The sequence below is a fragment of the Anthonomus grandis genome, chromosome 8, assembly GCF_022605725.1.
Source record: "Anthonomus grandis grandis chromosome 8, icAntGran1.3, whole genome shotgun sequence".
NCBI lineage: Eukaryota > Metazoa > Arthropoda > Insecta > Coleoptera > Curculionidae > Anthonomus > Anthonomus grandis.
Window position 1 is genome coordinate 11,836,644 of NC_065553.1, and position 16,664 is coordinate 11,853,307.

At 30.8% G+C, this 16,664-nt stretch overlaps 2 protein-coding genes across 2 annotated transcripts in view; both read left to right on the forward strand.

Annotated features, from left to right (window-relative positions):
- Nucleotides 1-6,256, forward strand: part of LOC126739828 (protein-L-histidine N-pros-methyltransferase) — a 137,780-nt gene extending 131,524 nt beyond the window's left edge. The window contains exons 4-6 of the mRNA XM_050445648.1: nt 5,302-5,511; nt 5,560-5,738; nt 5,800-6,256. Coding sequence (XP_050301605.1) covers nt 5,302-5,511; nt 5,560-5,738; nt 5,800-6,014 — 604 coding nt within the window. The 3' untranslated portion in view covers nt 6,015-6,256. The remainder of the gene's footprint in view (nt 1-5,301; nt 5,512-5,559; nt 5,739-5,799) is intronic.
- A 2,772-nt stretch (nt 6,257-9,028) lies between these two features.
- Nucleotides 9,029-16,664, forward strand: part of LOC126739296 (uncharacterized) — a 36,691-nt gene continuing 29,055 nt past the window's right edge. Inside the window, exons 1-3 of the mRNA XM_050444918.1 lie at nt 9,029-9,987; nt 14,552-14,620; nt 16,443-16,532. Coding sequence (XP_050300875.1) covers nt 9,034-9,987; nt 14,552-14,620; nt 16,443-16,532 — 1,113 coding nt within the window. The 5' untranslated portion in view covers nt 9,029-9,033. The remainder of the gene's footprint in view (nt 9,988-14,551; nt 14,621-16,442; nt 16,533-16,664) is intronic.

Here is a 16,664-nt window from a genome sequence, read left to right on the forward strand (position 1 = left end):
AACATCATTTTATAGTAATATTTAAGTTATTGCTTAAACAATCAGTTCTTTGTTGTTGTTAGCGTTGCACAACCTTATTAATTATTATATAATTATTTTTTTTTATAGGATATTATAAAACTGCATTAAAACTTTATAAAAAATAATGAAAAGCCAAATATTAAATCCAATTGATAGATATTTTGTAAAAATCACTTTAATTATAATCTAATTTAACTTATTTTAAAAATATACTAATAAACATATAATTTTCTATTTTTATTATTGGAAGGATTTAAATGCCTTAGAGTTGACTCTAGGAACCATAATTTAAAAACTATAAATCACTAAATTTTATATTTTTTAATTAACAGTTAAATTTTTTTTTTAAATGCTTCATATAAAATAAGTAATTCTTTATACATACTTCATTATTAATTATTTTTATATTTATTTACAGAAAAGAAAGCCATTATAGCAATGCATGGTGTTGTGGTGCAGATTGTCCACGTTCCACCGCGATAGGTATTTTGAACTCGAATATTTACTTTTTAATTGTACCTAATTATCACTAAACGTTTTGAAGACAGTAAAAAAATTATCATCGCTACCAATAATAATTATGCGTTTTATTGAAAATGCGGGACAGGCGAAGTAATTAGCTAAAACGGACGGTAAAATCTGCGGTTTTACTGTTTTGGGGTCGGGCAAACCCAGTTTATACTTTACGTAATTAGTATTATTGCCTACCGTTTGCTTAATTTTAATTTTTAGTTTCGTTTGTAATTACTTTTAATTATGGTTATAGATAGTCATTAAAATATCCGTGACAGTATTATAAATAATAATTTTTTTCTCTTCCAGTTGGCTTTAGGTCAAACAACGAAATGAAAAAGTTTGTATTATAGGCCATTCTTAGAGTACATGAAAAATACGATAGAAATATTAATAGTAGGACTAATAATTTTATAAAAAGACATATTGTTTGTTACGCCTTAAGCATTAAAAAAATTGATTCAATGAATAAGTAACAAAAAAAAATATAATAAATAATAATTATCAACAACATATAAATTACATTTGTATTACATGAATTACATGTATGTAGCCCTCAGCAACTGCTACTACAAAACTTTTTCTTCAGTCGAGAAGTCTAACCTAAGAAAAATTATTAGCTCGTTTGTTCTCCTTTGAGTTTTCATTAAATAAATAAAATATTTTATATAGGCCGTGTAATTTATACTACAAAGAAAAGGCATAAACTATTATTTTCTAAATATATACGAGTCAATAAACAAGATGATCAGGATACCACTATGTGACTATATGCGAGCAGGCACAAGCGCGTGAGAACTGATGTAGTTAGTGCGTTACCTCTCTGGTTATTTCTACTTATAGTAATGCCATTTTTGCACTGAATACAATGCAATGAGAGTTACGCACGCCGATTTATTTTGTGCCTTCTTCCATAGGAAGAGAGCAGCGGTTAAACCAGTTAAATAAGTGCATTTTTTTGCTTACGTTATCATTTTTAACCTGCATAGGCTTTTGAGATGACTTATTGAGAATTTTAATATATTTAATATTTTATATAGAGAGAAATTAATTTTAAAATATTGCCTGTATAGAATCTTAGATCGAATTAATTTATTTAAAAAAAAGTAGGTTGTCTTTGTCACATTACCATTTTAATTTTTTTTGAACTTTGCCAAAACTGACCTTCATAAATAGTCACTTCGTATATTATCCTTACCATCATGTTATTTTTTCTATATGATCCTACAGGAGAGTTATCCGGAATTAATTTAGATGCATCAACTGGTATTTTCAGTTGCGCATCTTTTACAATGAACTTTTTTTATACAGAGTTTTTATTTTAAATGAAAGATCTCGTATATTAATCCAATTTTAGATTCTAGATTCATTCCAGAAATTTGATGGACAAGCATACCATACTTTGATTCAATTAGGTATAAAAAAATAAATTGTTTTTCTTAACAAATATTAAAACCGCAAAAGTGCTCATATAATTTGGACTTAATAAATGCATGATTGGGATTATGGGTCGAATGCGAACTCAAAATGATGTTGTCACATTTTTTCCAGCAGGGCATACTCATTTGTTTATTTCAAAAAAAATAATTATTTAAAAAACTACAATTAAAATCAAGTAATTAATGTTCTAATAATTTAGTAACAACTGAAAATGAACACCATTTACCTCTTGACAAAGCACTATTCGAATTTTATTTATAAGCTTCCTAAAACCCGCCATGAAATTACCTGAATTTCTTCCCCAATCATATATTTTACGTCTTCAATATGTCTTGGCTTTGTAGAATACAATTTGCTTTTGAGGTAATCTCAAAGATAAAAATCTAATAGGGTTAGGTCAGGCGAGCTTGCTGGCCACCCAATTATTCCTCTCCGTCCAATCCATTTAATTTCAAAAAATTTGTTAGAAATTGACGTACATTGGCTGCATAGAGGAGCAGGATGCACCTTCCTGCTTGAAATACATCCTTTCATCGAGTTTTCCAGGTTGAATTAAAAATGCTTCTTTATTCTGGTATTGTTTACAAAAATGTCACCAGCTAAATTTTGATAAAAAAACAAATAGGTTAATCATTCGATCGCTATAATTCCCGGTCACACATTATTCTTGGTTGGTGTTGTGAATATTAATCGTAATTCTTTAAGACTTTAAAACAGTGCCTATCCATTTAAGTTAAAAGTGACTTCCTATAAAAGCAAGATCCACTCTGAAAGTATTCGTCCTTTATCCATTGAATTCTTCATCGTCTGTCAATATTTTACTCGTAATTACGATCATCCCTTTGTAGCACCTAGACTAGATTCATTTTAAAAGCTCTTTTAGAATATTCAAAACGTTTTCTGAGAAACTCTCCCGAGCTTTTTGTCCTGCCAGTATTGTTGCTGTGTTCTGGTACATAAGTAGAACATCAAGCTGTATATTTAAATTTATTTAGGCATAATCCCAACATGTCCGTTAGTTCTAAAACGAGTGATTAACCAATTTAGAATAGATAGAACGATGGTTACTATTTTTTTACTAGGTTTAGAACTCTTACTTTAAATCTATTACATTTAACCATGAGAATAAAAAGACTTTTAAACTTTTATAAAAACCGCTTTTTCACAAAAAAAAAGGATTTACGTTGTATATGGACTTTATGTTGTATATGGACGATTTTGCTATGCTCCTATTTAAGACAAATAATAAAAGTGTGCTATGGTATTGTTACGGACACTTTTATATTAATCTAATTTAATTTATTTTATTCCTGTATTAAATTAATAACACAGTACAAAGTACGATAAAAACACTTTTTTTAAGTTGTTTACCATGTTGAATTTTTGAATGTTAACGTTTATAATTAGTAGCCAATTGGCAGCGAACCTATTCAGGAAAATTAAACTAGTAACCACAGCGTTACCAAATTGTTAAGCTATTTTCTAAGTTTTATTGCAAAAATATTATTTTAGTGCATGAAGATCAGAGGATCTATTTGCTTTTAAGTTGTATATCGTTGTCGATTTTTTTATACAAGTCGTATAAGTTGTATATGGAAACCTGTTTTATTATTGCATTTGATTTTGGAGAGAGTAAACTGAACATTAACTAGATGTCTCCAAAGTGCTTGAATATTTAGAAGTACCAAAAACTCTTCAATTGTACCTGAACCTTCAACACCGTAATTCGGCAATTATTTTACAAAACGCAATAAATTATACTAATAATAAATAAAATAGTGAAGAAAAACAAAAAAAAAATCGTAGTAACACACCATCAGGTACCATGGCATTTTTAGAACTTCTCCCATAGATGTCACCTACAGTGCTTGTCAACAACAGAATGTAAATAAATAAAAATAAAAAAAATTAAAATTAAGAACAATAATAACAAATAGAGAGTTTTTGATATGTAATCAAACCCCGGGTAACAACACACCCCGAGGCGTGTGCATGTTACCAATTTTAAACCTTTGTAAGTGTACCTTAATTTTTTAAGTTTTTTCTGTGTCTGTCTTTTGTTGAACTATTTCCTTTTAGTACCCCCTGATGATGGACACCACTGTGTTCGAAACATGTAGGGAATTTTAAGTTAACTGTTTAATAAATAAGTGGAGGGAGACTGAAGGGTTTTCATTTTACCTTAATAAATAAAATGTTGTAAGATTATTATTTACAATAAATTTATACTTGTATCTGAAAATGTATTTTCATGCTTATGCTTATTTCGTGCTTAAAAAATACTAATCCTATAATATAATAATCATAACTAATTGCCCAAAAGGTGTTTGGAATTAGCCTTAGGCAGGCTTTTGTATATGTAAAAAATGCCCAAAAACTAAATCAAAAATATCCAGTTTTGTTATTTAATTGGCACTGTCATTTTTACCATCTTTATATAAAAAAATATTTGCCCTTCAAATAATTTGTAGAAAGATTTTTCTTATTAGAGCAAATAAGTTTATTCTAAATAAATCAAACGTAACAAAAGAAACATTAAAAGACTTTTTAGAATAAATGTTAGTACTTTAATAAAAGAAAATAATTAGTAGCAATGTTGCAAGGAGACTACAGGTACGGAGACGGATCTGGATGCTAAACTTACGTACAAAAGATGAACAATAACTAGTTTTACAAATTAGCCACATCGGCGCAGTTGGTCAGAAGTGTACCTCACTCTGATTGGCTTGACCCACCTTTTGACAGTTGATAGTATTATTAAGCAGTAATATTATTTACAAGGATATAAAATACTTCCACGTGCAGTAGAGCTGGACGATTCGAATCTTTATTCAGATTGGAATTGTATGAATGCTTTTAACTTAATGATTTCTATTTATACTAAATCACTAATGTACCTATGGCCACTAGATGCCTAAAGATAAAATTATTTTTTACGTGCAATTTATAATGTTTGAAAGATTTATATTTTACTAGTACTGTCTTTGGTCAATTATTAGCGAGAAATTGAAACAAGTTCCCATATACAACATACATTTATATACATTTCATTATTTAATATGCGAATGCGACAATCAAATTAAAATTTATCACATGAGTCGTAGGCGAATGGGGCGTAGCAGTAGCGAATAAGTTGAATGTGTTGGAGGCATACCACCCCTTACATTTTTAATTTGTACATATTAAATACCGAGTAAAAAAGCTAGAATCTGTTTCAATATGAATAACAGCAAAATATATATTTATCCTTATACAATTGTGTTATTAAAATCATAAATCTGCCTTATAGTAACCTATAATGCAATTTCCTTTTTTTTTTGCTTTTAGATGGCTAGAAAGGGGTTCGATGTTTGTACTATCGCACGAACAACTCCTAAAACTCCTCAGAGTTGAAGAATCAATCAAATACGAGAGTCTGTTGGATCTTGGTGCAGGAGACGGTAAAGTGACAGCACGTCTGGATCCAATTTTCGAGAAAGTCTATGTAACAGAAATATCTGGCACAATGAGGAAGCTGTTGCAAAAACAAGGATACCAGTAAGCGTTTTAAGTGAATAATACGTGATTTTACCGCTTTGCTTTTAGGGTTTTAGAGATAGACAGCTGGCATCAAGACAGAAAATTCAACGTGATATCTTGTTTAAATTTAATAGACCGTTGTGACAAACCGCTAGACCTTTTGGAACAAATAAAATTATCCTTACAACCTGATGGTCTAGTGCTAATGGCTGTTGTTTTACCATTTTCGGCCTATGTAGAATCAGGTAAATAGGAAGAGGCTAAATATTTTAAACTTTAGTTAGTAATGGTAATTACTGGTTTTAGGGACCGACCACAAACCACAACAAATTTTGCCAATTAAAGGTGCTACTTTTGAGGATCAGGTGCAAAGTTTAATAAACGACGTTCTTACTCCTGCCAACTTTCAAGTGCTTTCTTGGAGTAGAGTTCCATATTTGTGTGAGGGAGATTTGCAACAATCGTACTACTGGTTAGATGATGTTGTTTTGGTGCTTAAAGTATCTAGTGACCCCTCATAAGATTATTTTGTATTTACAAAAGTATTTGTATTATTTATCGTGTGGAATAAATTGTAACGTGTTTCGGGTTAAATCTAACAAAAAGTGCATTCTTTATATTATCGCTATTTCTTATATCATTGGTTTATTTTATTAATTTATAGTATCCAGAATAAGACTGATTATGGACATTTATTTGAAACTAATGTTTTGTTTTTTAAATTTATTGATTATGCTAACAATTTTGTCAAAAATATAATATATCAGTCGGCTCTTAAGAAAGTATTGTAGTTTCTTGAAAGACAACACGTATTTAATTTTGATGGTAATATAATAAATTTTAAAAACTAACAGAAAGTTGATTTAGCAGACTTTTTCAATAAGTCGTCCCAAAGACCAGTATTTCAAATATCTGGAAAAAAATTAAAAACCACAAACGCCCGAAGAATATAAAAAATATTTGAAATATCTTTATGGAAGAACTGAACAAATTCAAATAAAAAATTGAAAATAGCTTCAAATGCCTGGAACGTATGAAAAATTATATTTTCTCGTAATTTCATTCATGGTGCGATAAAACAAACAAACCTAATCGTGAGTACTATGCTTAAAAACCTTGAGCAAGCTGAGAGAAAAAAATCAGAAATGCTCAGATCCAGTGAACTCGCCGGCTACCTTAAATCGCCTCTCAAATAGGCAAAACTGTGAAAGATGTCGCTGTGTACAATCTGTGATGTGTACACAGACAATCAAAGACTAGTAAAGGGAGCTGCGGAATGATGGAGGAGAAAAACCAAGAAGAAATATTTCATCCGTTAGGGCATCCCAGGCGGCAACAGTTAAGTTTGCGAGAGTTAAAAAAATAGTAGGAGAGCCTGTAATAATAAAAAGCAACATCTGACAGCCAGGGAGCCCTGAAGGCACTTGCAAACCCCAGGTTTACATAGCTGCTAATATGAAACTGTCTATTGGAATTAATGAAGCAGGCAAACGTAACAATGTAAAACTTGTATGAATACCGCGGCATACTAGGAATTAAGGAAGCGGATCAACTTGTTAAAAGAGGTACTGCTTGTCATTGCATTGGACCAGAGGGTGCATTGAGGGTCCTAGAAAATATCCACCCATTTTTTTTTATTCACTTGAAACTCGGCTTCCACAAGGTTTTTCATTGGTTGAATCCATTGGCTATTTTAAAAATCTGGATCACTATCCAGATTTTTAATTTATTTTGATGATTGATGAAGACACATTTACTCGAATATTTAATTGGCAAAATACTAACCCATATCGTTTGTTCGTTAAAATTTATTAGGTAGTAAAGTCAAAATTAGACACGCAAATAAAAAAGTACATCCATGGCCTCCGCGTAGTCTTGATCTTAATCCATGGATTTTTACGTTTAAGCGTTTCAATCTTTAGTACACAAAAGGCAACTGAACGCCAGGGAAGAATTAAGAAATAGAATTTAGTGCAGGTTGAATTTTATTACAACCATTATCGAAGTTATATTTTATAAGACCAAGAACATTATTTACAGTTAGATACATTTTTAGCAGCAATAGGTGTTTTTTAATTGGGTTTATTTCAATAGTGGTTTATTTATGAGGAATGAGTCAAAAAATGCTGAAAGAATTGAACAAAGTGTAGATTCATAAGACACACAAAGAACAATTTTTTCGAATGATATTCGAATACTACTCTAAATTGTTTCTAAAAAAAAGGTGTTTAAAATTACTCTTTTTTTTTCACAAAAAGGTCTTCACTGATTAAACATATTTCGTGTGTCTGATTTTCTTGATTTTTTCCAGTTTTCTAGTTCTATCCATTCGTCAGAGAAAAACAAACCTGGAAAATCGCGGTTTCAAAAGTTGTATGTGTGAAAAATTCGTTCCTTAGAACTTCTTGAAGATGGAGGAATGAATGTCGTTTGGATCCAATTCCACATGCTGCCTGTTAGAGTATTTAACTAAGACTAGCAAAAACTGTATTTTCTTGCCAATCAAAGCATTAATTAATTGAAGATACACTCTTCATAGTTTCTCTCTTAAAAAAGAAACTATTGGATATTTTACATCAGTCATCCTTGATTTGTTAGAATGAGGTTAAGAGCTAGAAGTGACCATTGGTGTCATTATGAATGACGATGTCAAGCGCTATATCAGTCTGTGTTCATCATGCCAAATCCTAGGTAATCGAGAAAAAAATGTTTTCATTTCAACTTGGACAAAGAATGAGAGGAGCTTTTTCCAGAATTCATTTTGATTTTTATAACTTAAAAGGGTATAACTTCTTGTTCAATTAAAGAAATACTCCAAGTACAGTAACCTTAAAGTCACTGGCGGAACTCTGATTGCAACAGCTTCCAATAACAAAGCTTAATATGTTTCACTCAAAGCATTTAAAAGGGTTACCTCGTAGTTAAAAGGGAAAATGTAAAAAGACCAGATAATTAATAAAATTTACTTAATTAATTAGTCAGTATAGCTATATTTAACCCACCTTAAGAAAGGACTTTTAATAAAAGCTTTAAAGGTAGTTGGAATTAATTCGTATTTAGTAATGACGATAGAAGGAAGAGTGTGTTATGGTCATGCTGATCATCTGAAACCATCCTCTTTTCAATTTCCAGAAATAGATAAATGCCTAAGTAATCTAAATTATGTTACTAAATTAGTAGTAGATATTTCTAAAAAACCAGATATACCGGTAGATAACAATGAGTGCAAGTATTGGAACGGTCAATTTCTGAAAAACAAAATTTGGAAGATAATAAGTGTTCCCTCGCAGGTAGAAGTAGAACTCTTTCATTAATTGGGGGACATCCTATATATTAAAAAATGGCAAAAGAACTTTTTTATTTATATTACGCTTCATAGGCCTAATTACAATTGCTTGTAAAACATTTATATTTTGAGCTAACTAAACTGATAAACATTAGTTTATCACACGATTACGTGTCGAAGATAACGTGTCACTCATATTTTCCTGATTTATTAACACTTCCATTATTAGTAATCTTTTCCCAATCTGATCCACCATGGCTAAAACAGTCTCCCTAAAGAAAAGCGACCATTATTTCTATTACTACTACAGGGCTTTGGTATGTTTAGGCAAATGTATGTGTATCCTGCCTCTCCAAAATGTCCTGAGTTCTAACCCTTTCGATCTTAAATATAAAAGGTGCAGTTGCATATTTTTCTTTTCTATTTTTGTGCAGTGTTCACTCATCTTCTTTGTAATCTACTGTTATTGGCTTCGAATACAAGTCAGTACTACTGGACAAAAACTGTTGTTTATACTTCTTATTATTATGATGGTAAGGGTTATTCTTTCTTGGTCGCTTTGTTTATTTATGATGGCCAAACGTATGCCTTGCATCATTCAACTACTAGAAACATTTGTAAAACAAAGACGAGATCTTTTGTTAATAGATAAACCGAATCACGAAATCTTTTTTAAAATAGTCCTACCTTGCACATCTTTAATTTTATTCGCGATGGTGTATTCTTACGGAATATACAGTGCTACACAAGACATTTTTCCTAAATATAAACCCAGTGCCCTAGATAAAATTGCCAGCTATACAATAGGATTTGTTGCCAGTGGGCATGTCATTCCAATTTTCTATTTCCTTTACCTAAGTTCTTCCATTTCTCGGTCCTTTCATGAAATAAATAAAACCTTAAAGATTCATAAATTTACTCCTAACTACCAGGACCTGTTTACCCACTGTCCCCAAGCCCAACTATCCAAAGAACTGGCTCAGTGGAGACGTTTGCACAGTATTTTACAAGAGGCCACCGTAGAGTTGTGTAAAGGTTTTGGTGGCATTTTAGCTTTGGAAAAAGTGTTTATAGTTGTGTTTGTTGTTGGAAACTTGAGCTGTTACCTATTCTCACAGTCGCAAAGTATAGCTTTTATCGTTATGTTAGTTGTGAACCTTTTGTTAGCTAGAGCCACAATTGATTTGGGACAAAACCTTATGAAGCGGGTAAGTAATTATTTTATTATGTGCAATGTTTAGAGGTAATTCAGGTTAAAGAGTGTATTTTGAGCTGATTTATATTTAAAAATATATTTTTCTTCGGCATTACCTCTTTAACTTTCTAAAATATGTAATAAAATATATAATGAAATATATTAATTTTATCAGGTTATCACAAATGTTTTTTTCTTATAGTTGGTTGAGTTTAAAGTTCACCGGGTGTGAACATTCAATAAATTAGCTTTTTTTGGATTTTTTTAGACTCAGTAGATGGTGCTAACCCGGGACTTATTTGATAATTCCTACTTTCTGTTACTATAGCTAGATTCAGAACGTTGTCTGCCCCTTTTGATGTGATATTATAATCAGATGACAAAGAAACATCTATAATCAAGCATTGTTTCATTACATTCTTTCAGCACAAGATTTGGTTTTATGATCAGTATGTAGGTTCTAGTTCATATGAGCGTGGTCTTATTGAAATATTCTACACGGTCATACTATGTTCATACCAGTTTTCAGTTACTTTAATGCCGTACTCTTTACTGCGTTATGAATATTAGTGAATAGTATCACATTTTGTCCGGCACAGACCAAAAATATAGACTGTGCCGGTTTTCACGCTTTTTCTCTTGAGATAATTAGTTTTAAAATCTGTCCATGCATTCTCTTTCCTTTTGTTAATTGTTTCTTAATTGTTGGTTAATTGTAACATCGTGATCCACTTCTCTATTAGTGATTCCGCTACCTCCATCACTTTTTAAGACATAGGGGATTTCTCTTAGGTATTCCTGGATAAGTTTCTTTTTCATTTAATTGTTATTATTGTTCTCATTTTCTTCCATTCCAAGGTATTCAGATATTTCGTGTTCTTCGTGACATCTGATGTTTTTTCGATAGTATAACCATTTCAAATGTTATTTTTTAAATCCACATTTTTAGAGGTACATTTTTCAATTCCAAACTCCATACACATGTCATTGTTAAATTCTTTTACTATACCTAGTTCAGGTTGAACCTCTCGCTGTCATCTTTGGCCATCAGCTTCAATTCATCGGCATACAGTAGATGGCCGATTTAAATTTTTTCTCTCTTGCATTGGTATACGGTATCTGTTTTATATAATAAAACGATGAATGAGTACAATGCAAGTACAAACAGTAGACAGCGAGTCTTCTTGATAAATTCCAAGGCTTTCGTTGATTTAAAATACGAGTATACATCTAATCAGATGATTTATTTAATTGGGTTATTATTTATTTACGATCCATTGTCCTAATTTAATAGACATTTCTTGAATATCCTGCTAATGTTTCAATATTTAATACATTGCTGATATATTCGGTAAAGGGTGTTTCACTTAAATATTCTCCGGATATCAAAACTAATGCCGAAATTATTTATATTAAGTATCAATAATTAAGTTTAATAATTAATGTAAAATAGGAATATTTTTAGCATATATTTCTTAGGTTTATAAAAGATAATTGTCTGACGACCTAAATTGTGACTATTAAGCTTTATTTCAATTTGGAACTTCTTATAGAAATCTTAACAGAGATTTTAGAACACTTTTTAGGGTACAGGATTATTTATTAGCTGAATTATTAGCAAATGTATTATGACAGTTTATGAATTATTTTCATTTCATGCCCGGTAAACGACATTAAAAAATACTAAAATACTATATTTTTTTATTAAATATATTGTTGCGTTAAATCTAAGTAATTCTACAGGGGTCTACATACTGACTATATTAAACTCTGCTATATATATGATATTCTTATGTCTTAGAAGCATTTTGAATTATTTTTATATCTTTCATGGATTAAAGTCATTTCTTCTATATTTTGTCTTAAACGGTATTTGAAAAAAATTTTGCTGAAAACTGCTAAGAATCTTTTTTTAAGATCTTTTTTATTGAAATAAATGTTAAGTAAAGATAACTTTCTAGGAAAGATCAACATTAACTATGACAATAGATGCGCTGACCTTGAGGTAAATTTTTCAAGGTTATTAATTTGTTGGTAATTTCAAATCCATCAAACTCGTTCATTTAGCGTTTGAGAATCCTATTTAACAAATATCACTGTAGCTCCTTGGCTATTTTAGATGGAGCGGTAATTTAAAAGGCGTTGGGTAGAAGAAGATTGAAAGCCCATTTAATATATCTATAAACTTTTTTTAAAAACCATTAGATTTTGAGAAATCCTCAAAATTCGAGCCCGACGGTTGCTTCTGAGAATGCTTTCTCTAACAAATTTCACTGTAACTCCTAAATTGTTTTAGCTAGCGAGATGATTTAAATGGCGCTGGGTGGGGGAAGGTTAGAAGCCTATTTAAAATTTCTATAAAATTTTTCGAAAAACCATTAGTTTTTGGGAAATCCTCAAAATTCAAGCCTGACAATTGCGTTTAAGTACGCTTCCTAACAAATATCACTGTGGCTTCTTGGCTGTTTTAGCTAGAAAGATGATTTAAATGGGACTGTGTAGAAGTTTAAAAGCCCATTTAATATATTTATAAACTTTTCTGAAAATCAATTAGTTTTTGGGAAATCCTCAAAATTCAAGCCTGACGATTGCGTTTGATTATGCTTTCTAACAAATATCACCGTGTCTCCTTGGCTGTTTTAGCTAGAACAGTGACATAAATGGTACTAGGTAGGAGGAAATTAAAAAGAAGCTAACAATAAACTAGTAAGTGGATCCCATGGCTCGAGGAAAACAAAATTCTGCAAAAAGTTCGATTTGAGGCAAACTGCTTGTGTAGATGAATGAACCAAACGGTAGAGCCTTGCGGAGGCTTTGCCTTACCTTAAATGTTAAGGGTTCAAAATAATTCATGGAACTTTTAAAGATATCGAGATCTTAAGACCCTTTGGTCCAAGGAAACTGTTTAATGTCCTGCCTAAAACGTGGCATTTCTAGAGAACAAATAATTCAATAAACTGTAAAAACGATTAATATCAAAAGTTGTATATCCTTGAAAGGTCTTTTTAAGGTCATTCAAAAACCAAGGGCAGAGGACATTTTATTAAGGGGCTATTTTTTTGCCGAATTCAGAAGAAGCGGACGTTTTACCCTTAAAAACAAGTTTACTTTTCTCACTTTGAAAGAAAAAGTCAATTCAAAGTTAAACTATTGAACAATTGCCAAGGAGCTGTTTGAAAGATTTTTTTAAGAACTTGTGGAAGAATAAACGTTAGGAAAAAACGGCACATGAATGATTGATTTTAACTGTGATGACGGGATTACTGTTTAAAGACCTTTATATTTTCATTTGTTGGCAAAAGTGTACAGAGAGCTTTTATTTCAGTTTAAAACAATAATCCTCAACATTTCTAAAAAAACTATCATGCAATTAATGTCTGTTTTTGTCCCAAATAATAAACGATTACCATAGCACATAACAAATTATTAATCACATAAGAGATAACCAATTCAAACAAAAATTAGCGTATTGACAAGGCAATTATAAATTCTTGTTGAGTTAATAACACAAAAACCCATTATACCTATCAGATTCATCTGATCGTTTATATGAATCAAAATACTCAATTCATTACAATCAGTATTAAGCTAGATTTTATATAGTGCATCATGAAGTTTTACGCTTCTTTAAAGTGGTTAGCAATATTCGGGAAAATCTGCGGTCATCTACCAGTGAGAAACATTCTATCTTCTGACGTTTCTAAAATACATTTCAAAAAATTTAGTTACTCTATAATCTACTCGGTCATTCTGTATTTGGGTTCCTTTTTAATGCAATTTGGTATATTTGGTATAGAATTCGATTTACAATCGTACTACCAGCAACTATTATTAGCAATTACACTCACTATGTTGTTCAAATCATTTTTCTCTTTTATTTTCTGCATTGTGCACCATGCCAGGTTCTTTCCTAAACTGATAAAACTTTTAGATTCCTTTGAGCGACATTCTAAAAATTTACTTATCGCTGACAAACGATCCAAACATTTACAATTCTTTAGTGGAGTAATTATGCCAATTATGTTTATTATAATATTTTCAACAATTTATTTTACTTACACCATGCAGCTGGTTAAAAAAATATACTGTCCAAGATTCTCTAGCAACGAGAGATTTCAGGCTTCTGTATTTTATGGTATCTGTAGCGTGTGGCACGTCCCTATTTATATCTACTATCTTTACTTTGCCAATACAATAGCCAAAGGATTCCATCAAATAAATAAAACTTTAGTGCTTAAAAGATATTCAGTCAGCTACTTCTCTAAAGATTCGAACTTTGGTTCTGCCATGGAGGAAAATATTTCCAAGATGAGGCTGCTTCACAACTTATTATCCGAGTCCACGCATGTATTATCCAGGGCCTATGGAGGTTTTCTAGCAATGAACAACTTCATTTTAATTGTTGCAATGGTTTCTTATTTGACTGCGTATATTTTTTCGTATGATAGCAGTATGCTGGTTCTAGCGTTTAATGACACCATGCTGTATTTATCTACTACTCGTATTGGATATATAATTCAAAAAAGGGTATTTATAGAAAATCCTGATCTGTTTAAATATTTTCATATGTTTTTTAGGGCAAAAAGGTGGCAAGACTTTTCCAAGGAATCCCGTCAGAATCTCTATCAGAGAAAACCAAAGAAGAGGTAAAAGCATTAGTTTAATACGTAGCGGTAAATAATAATTATAATTTAGCTATAAAGATAAAAGTTTTAAATTATTAAAAACTATATTTTAGTAGGATTTAATATAGAAGTCTTAAAAATGGGACTCTTGACAAAAATCGATAGAAGAATAGACTAGTCAGGATATTTCGCAAGTCAAGGAGCAGAAGAAATTATAGCCAATTCCACTTACGGTATATGCTGACTAACTTATTTATTTGTTATATAATTTTCCGTGAAACTTTCTTTCATTAAATGTTAAGTTATTCACTTTGGATTCAACCAAGGTAACAATAAAACTTTATCTATTAATCATAGATCAACTGGAGAATTCAATGTTTCAGAGCTAGTCTAAACAAGATCTCAGATCCATGTCCAACGATCCAAACCCGGATTCAAGTCATATATCGTTCGTAAAAAACTATCAATTGTTTAATGACCTTTAACTTAAATAAATTAATTATCAAGACTAAAGAACCATCCTCCCTCTTGGAGGTCATCCAACAAAAACAATATTTACGCTTTAATTTCAAATGCATTCGGTTTTTGAAAAATATGTTTGCATCGTAACGTAAGCTCTTCTTTATTAATTTACCTTAATAGAATTTGCAACTTAATAGAAATGAATATATCAGGTCAGGAGTAGGAACAAGTAAAATAGCTGCTATGCCTTAAAGGTACTTGCAGTAAATGTTGACGAGCAAACTGCAAAAATAGGTAGAGGTATAAAATCATCCTCTTAGAGGGCAGCGTGTAGTCTGATTTTAGGGAAAAGATGCGTAAGAAATATATTTGACTTAGACTGAAAAGAAAACTAAATTCTGCAAATTAATAGAGTAAATAGATACTAGAAACAAGGAGAATTTCAATAACGTAAAGTGTCACTTCATTAAAAAAAATCAATTTTAATCTTATAAAATCTATTTAAAAACTGCTATTATATACATCTAAAGAATTCTTGGAACTAGATTCAGAAAAATTCAAGATTAAGAACTTACTGGACATTCCTTTAAAGATGCCTTATCCAAATTCCTCATATTAAGTCAGTCTTTTTGGTATTATATAAATAGTTCAAATACTTCAAGGCGTATTTAGTAAACTGAAAGATGTATTCGGTACAATCCACCTGTGGCGAATCTCCTAACGAATAATAATATAAGACTTCTTAGGTTTTGTTCCAAAAATTAAATTTTTATATTTGAGAGCCTTAAAAATTTTTCCAACATAAACAATTTTCACACTATAATTCTTAAGTCTGCATCAGATCATGATAATCTATTTATTCGCTGATTAACCTGAAACCTCTTTAGGTGGAATAGAATTAGTAGCAGATGTATTTCCAGGTTTCCTTGATTATTTTCAGTTCATCCAAAATTTTAACTTATTTTTATTACGCGGTCTGCCAAAGATTTTCAATTAAGTTAAAATCAGGGTAGGAAGATAGCCATTCTATCATGTTACATTTTTTCCAAGATTTTTTAATGTTGATTTTCCGTAAATTCCTTCGATATTTTTCTTACTCGATAAAATTAATTGATATCCCCAAAGCTTTATATTTCCTTTGCCATATTTTATAAACTTCTCATTTTAAGCTTAGTATCAACTTCTCTACATCTTGCCTAACTGCATCTGCATCTAATAACTAATCTACCAGCCGTTCTCTCATTGCTGATCTAGATAAAAGCTAGTATATATAACAACTTCTTTCAATTGTTTATCCGTTAATTATTAAAGTTTAATCAATTTCTAAGGTTTCAAAAATTAAAAAAGTATTACAAATAGTATAGACCCCTTTGTTTTGTAGATTCAATTGTGGCTACTACAACTCACCTCCAATCCAATACACGTGGACGCAGCGGGTTACTTCCAGCTGGATAAAAGCCAGACCTTCGAGGTAATAAGATGTTTTTTTTTATTATAGAAAGAAGTATATTAATATTATTATTTACAATATTATCCTATTTACTGTTTTGTAATTCGCGACTTTAATATACGCTAAAGGCAGTTCCAGCTAAAAAATTCATAG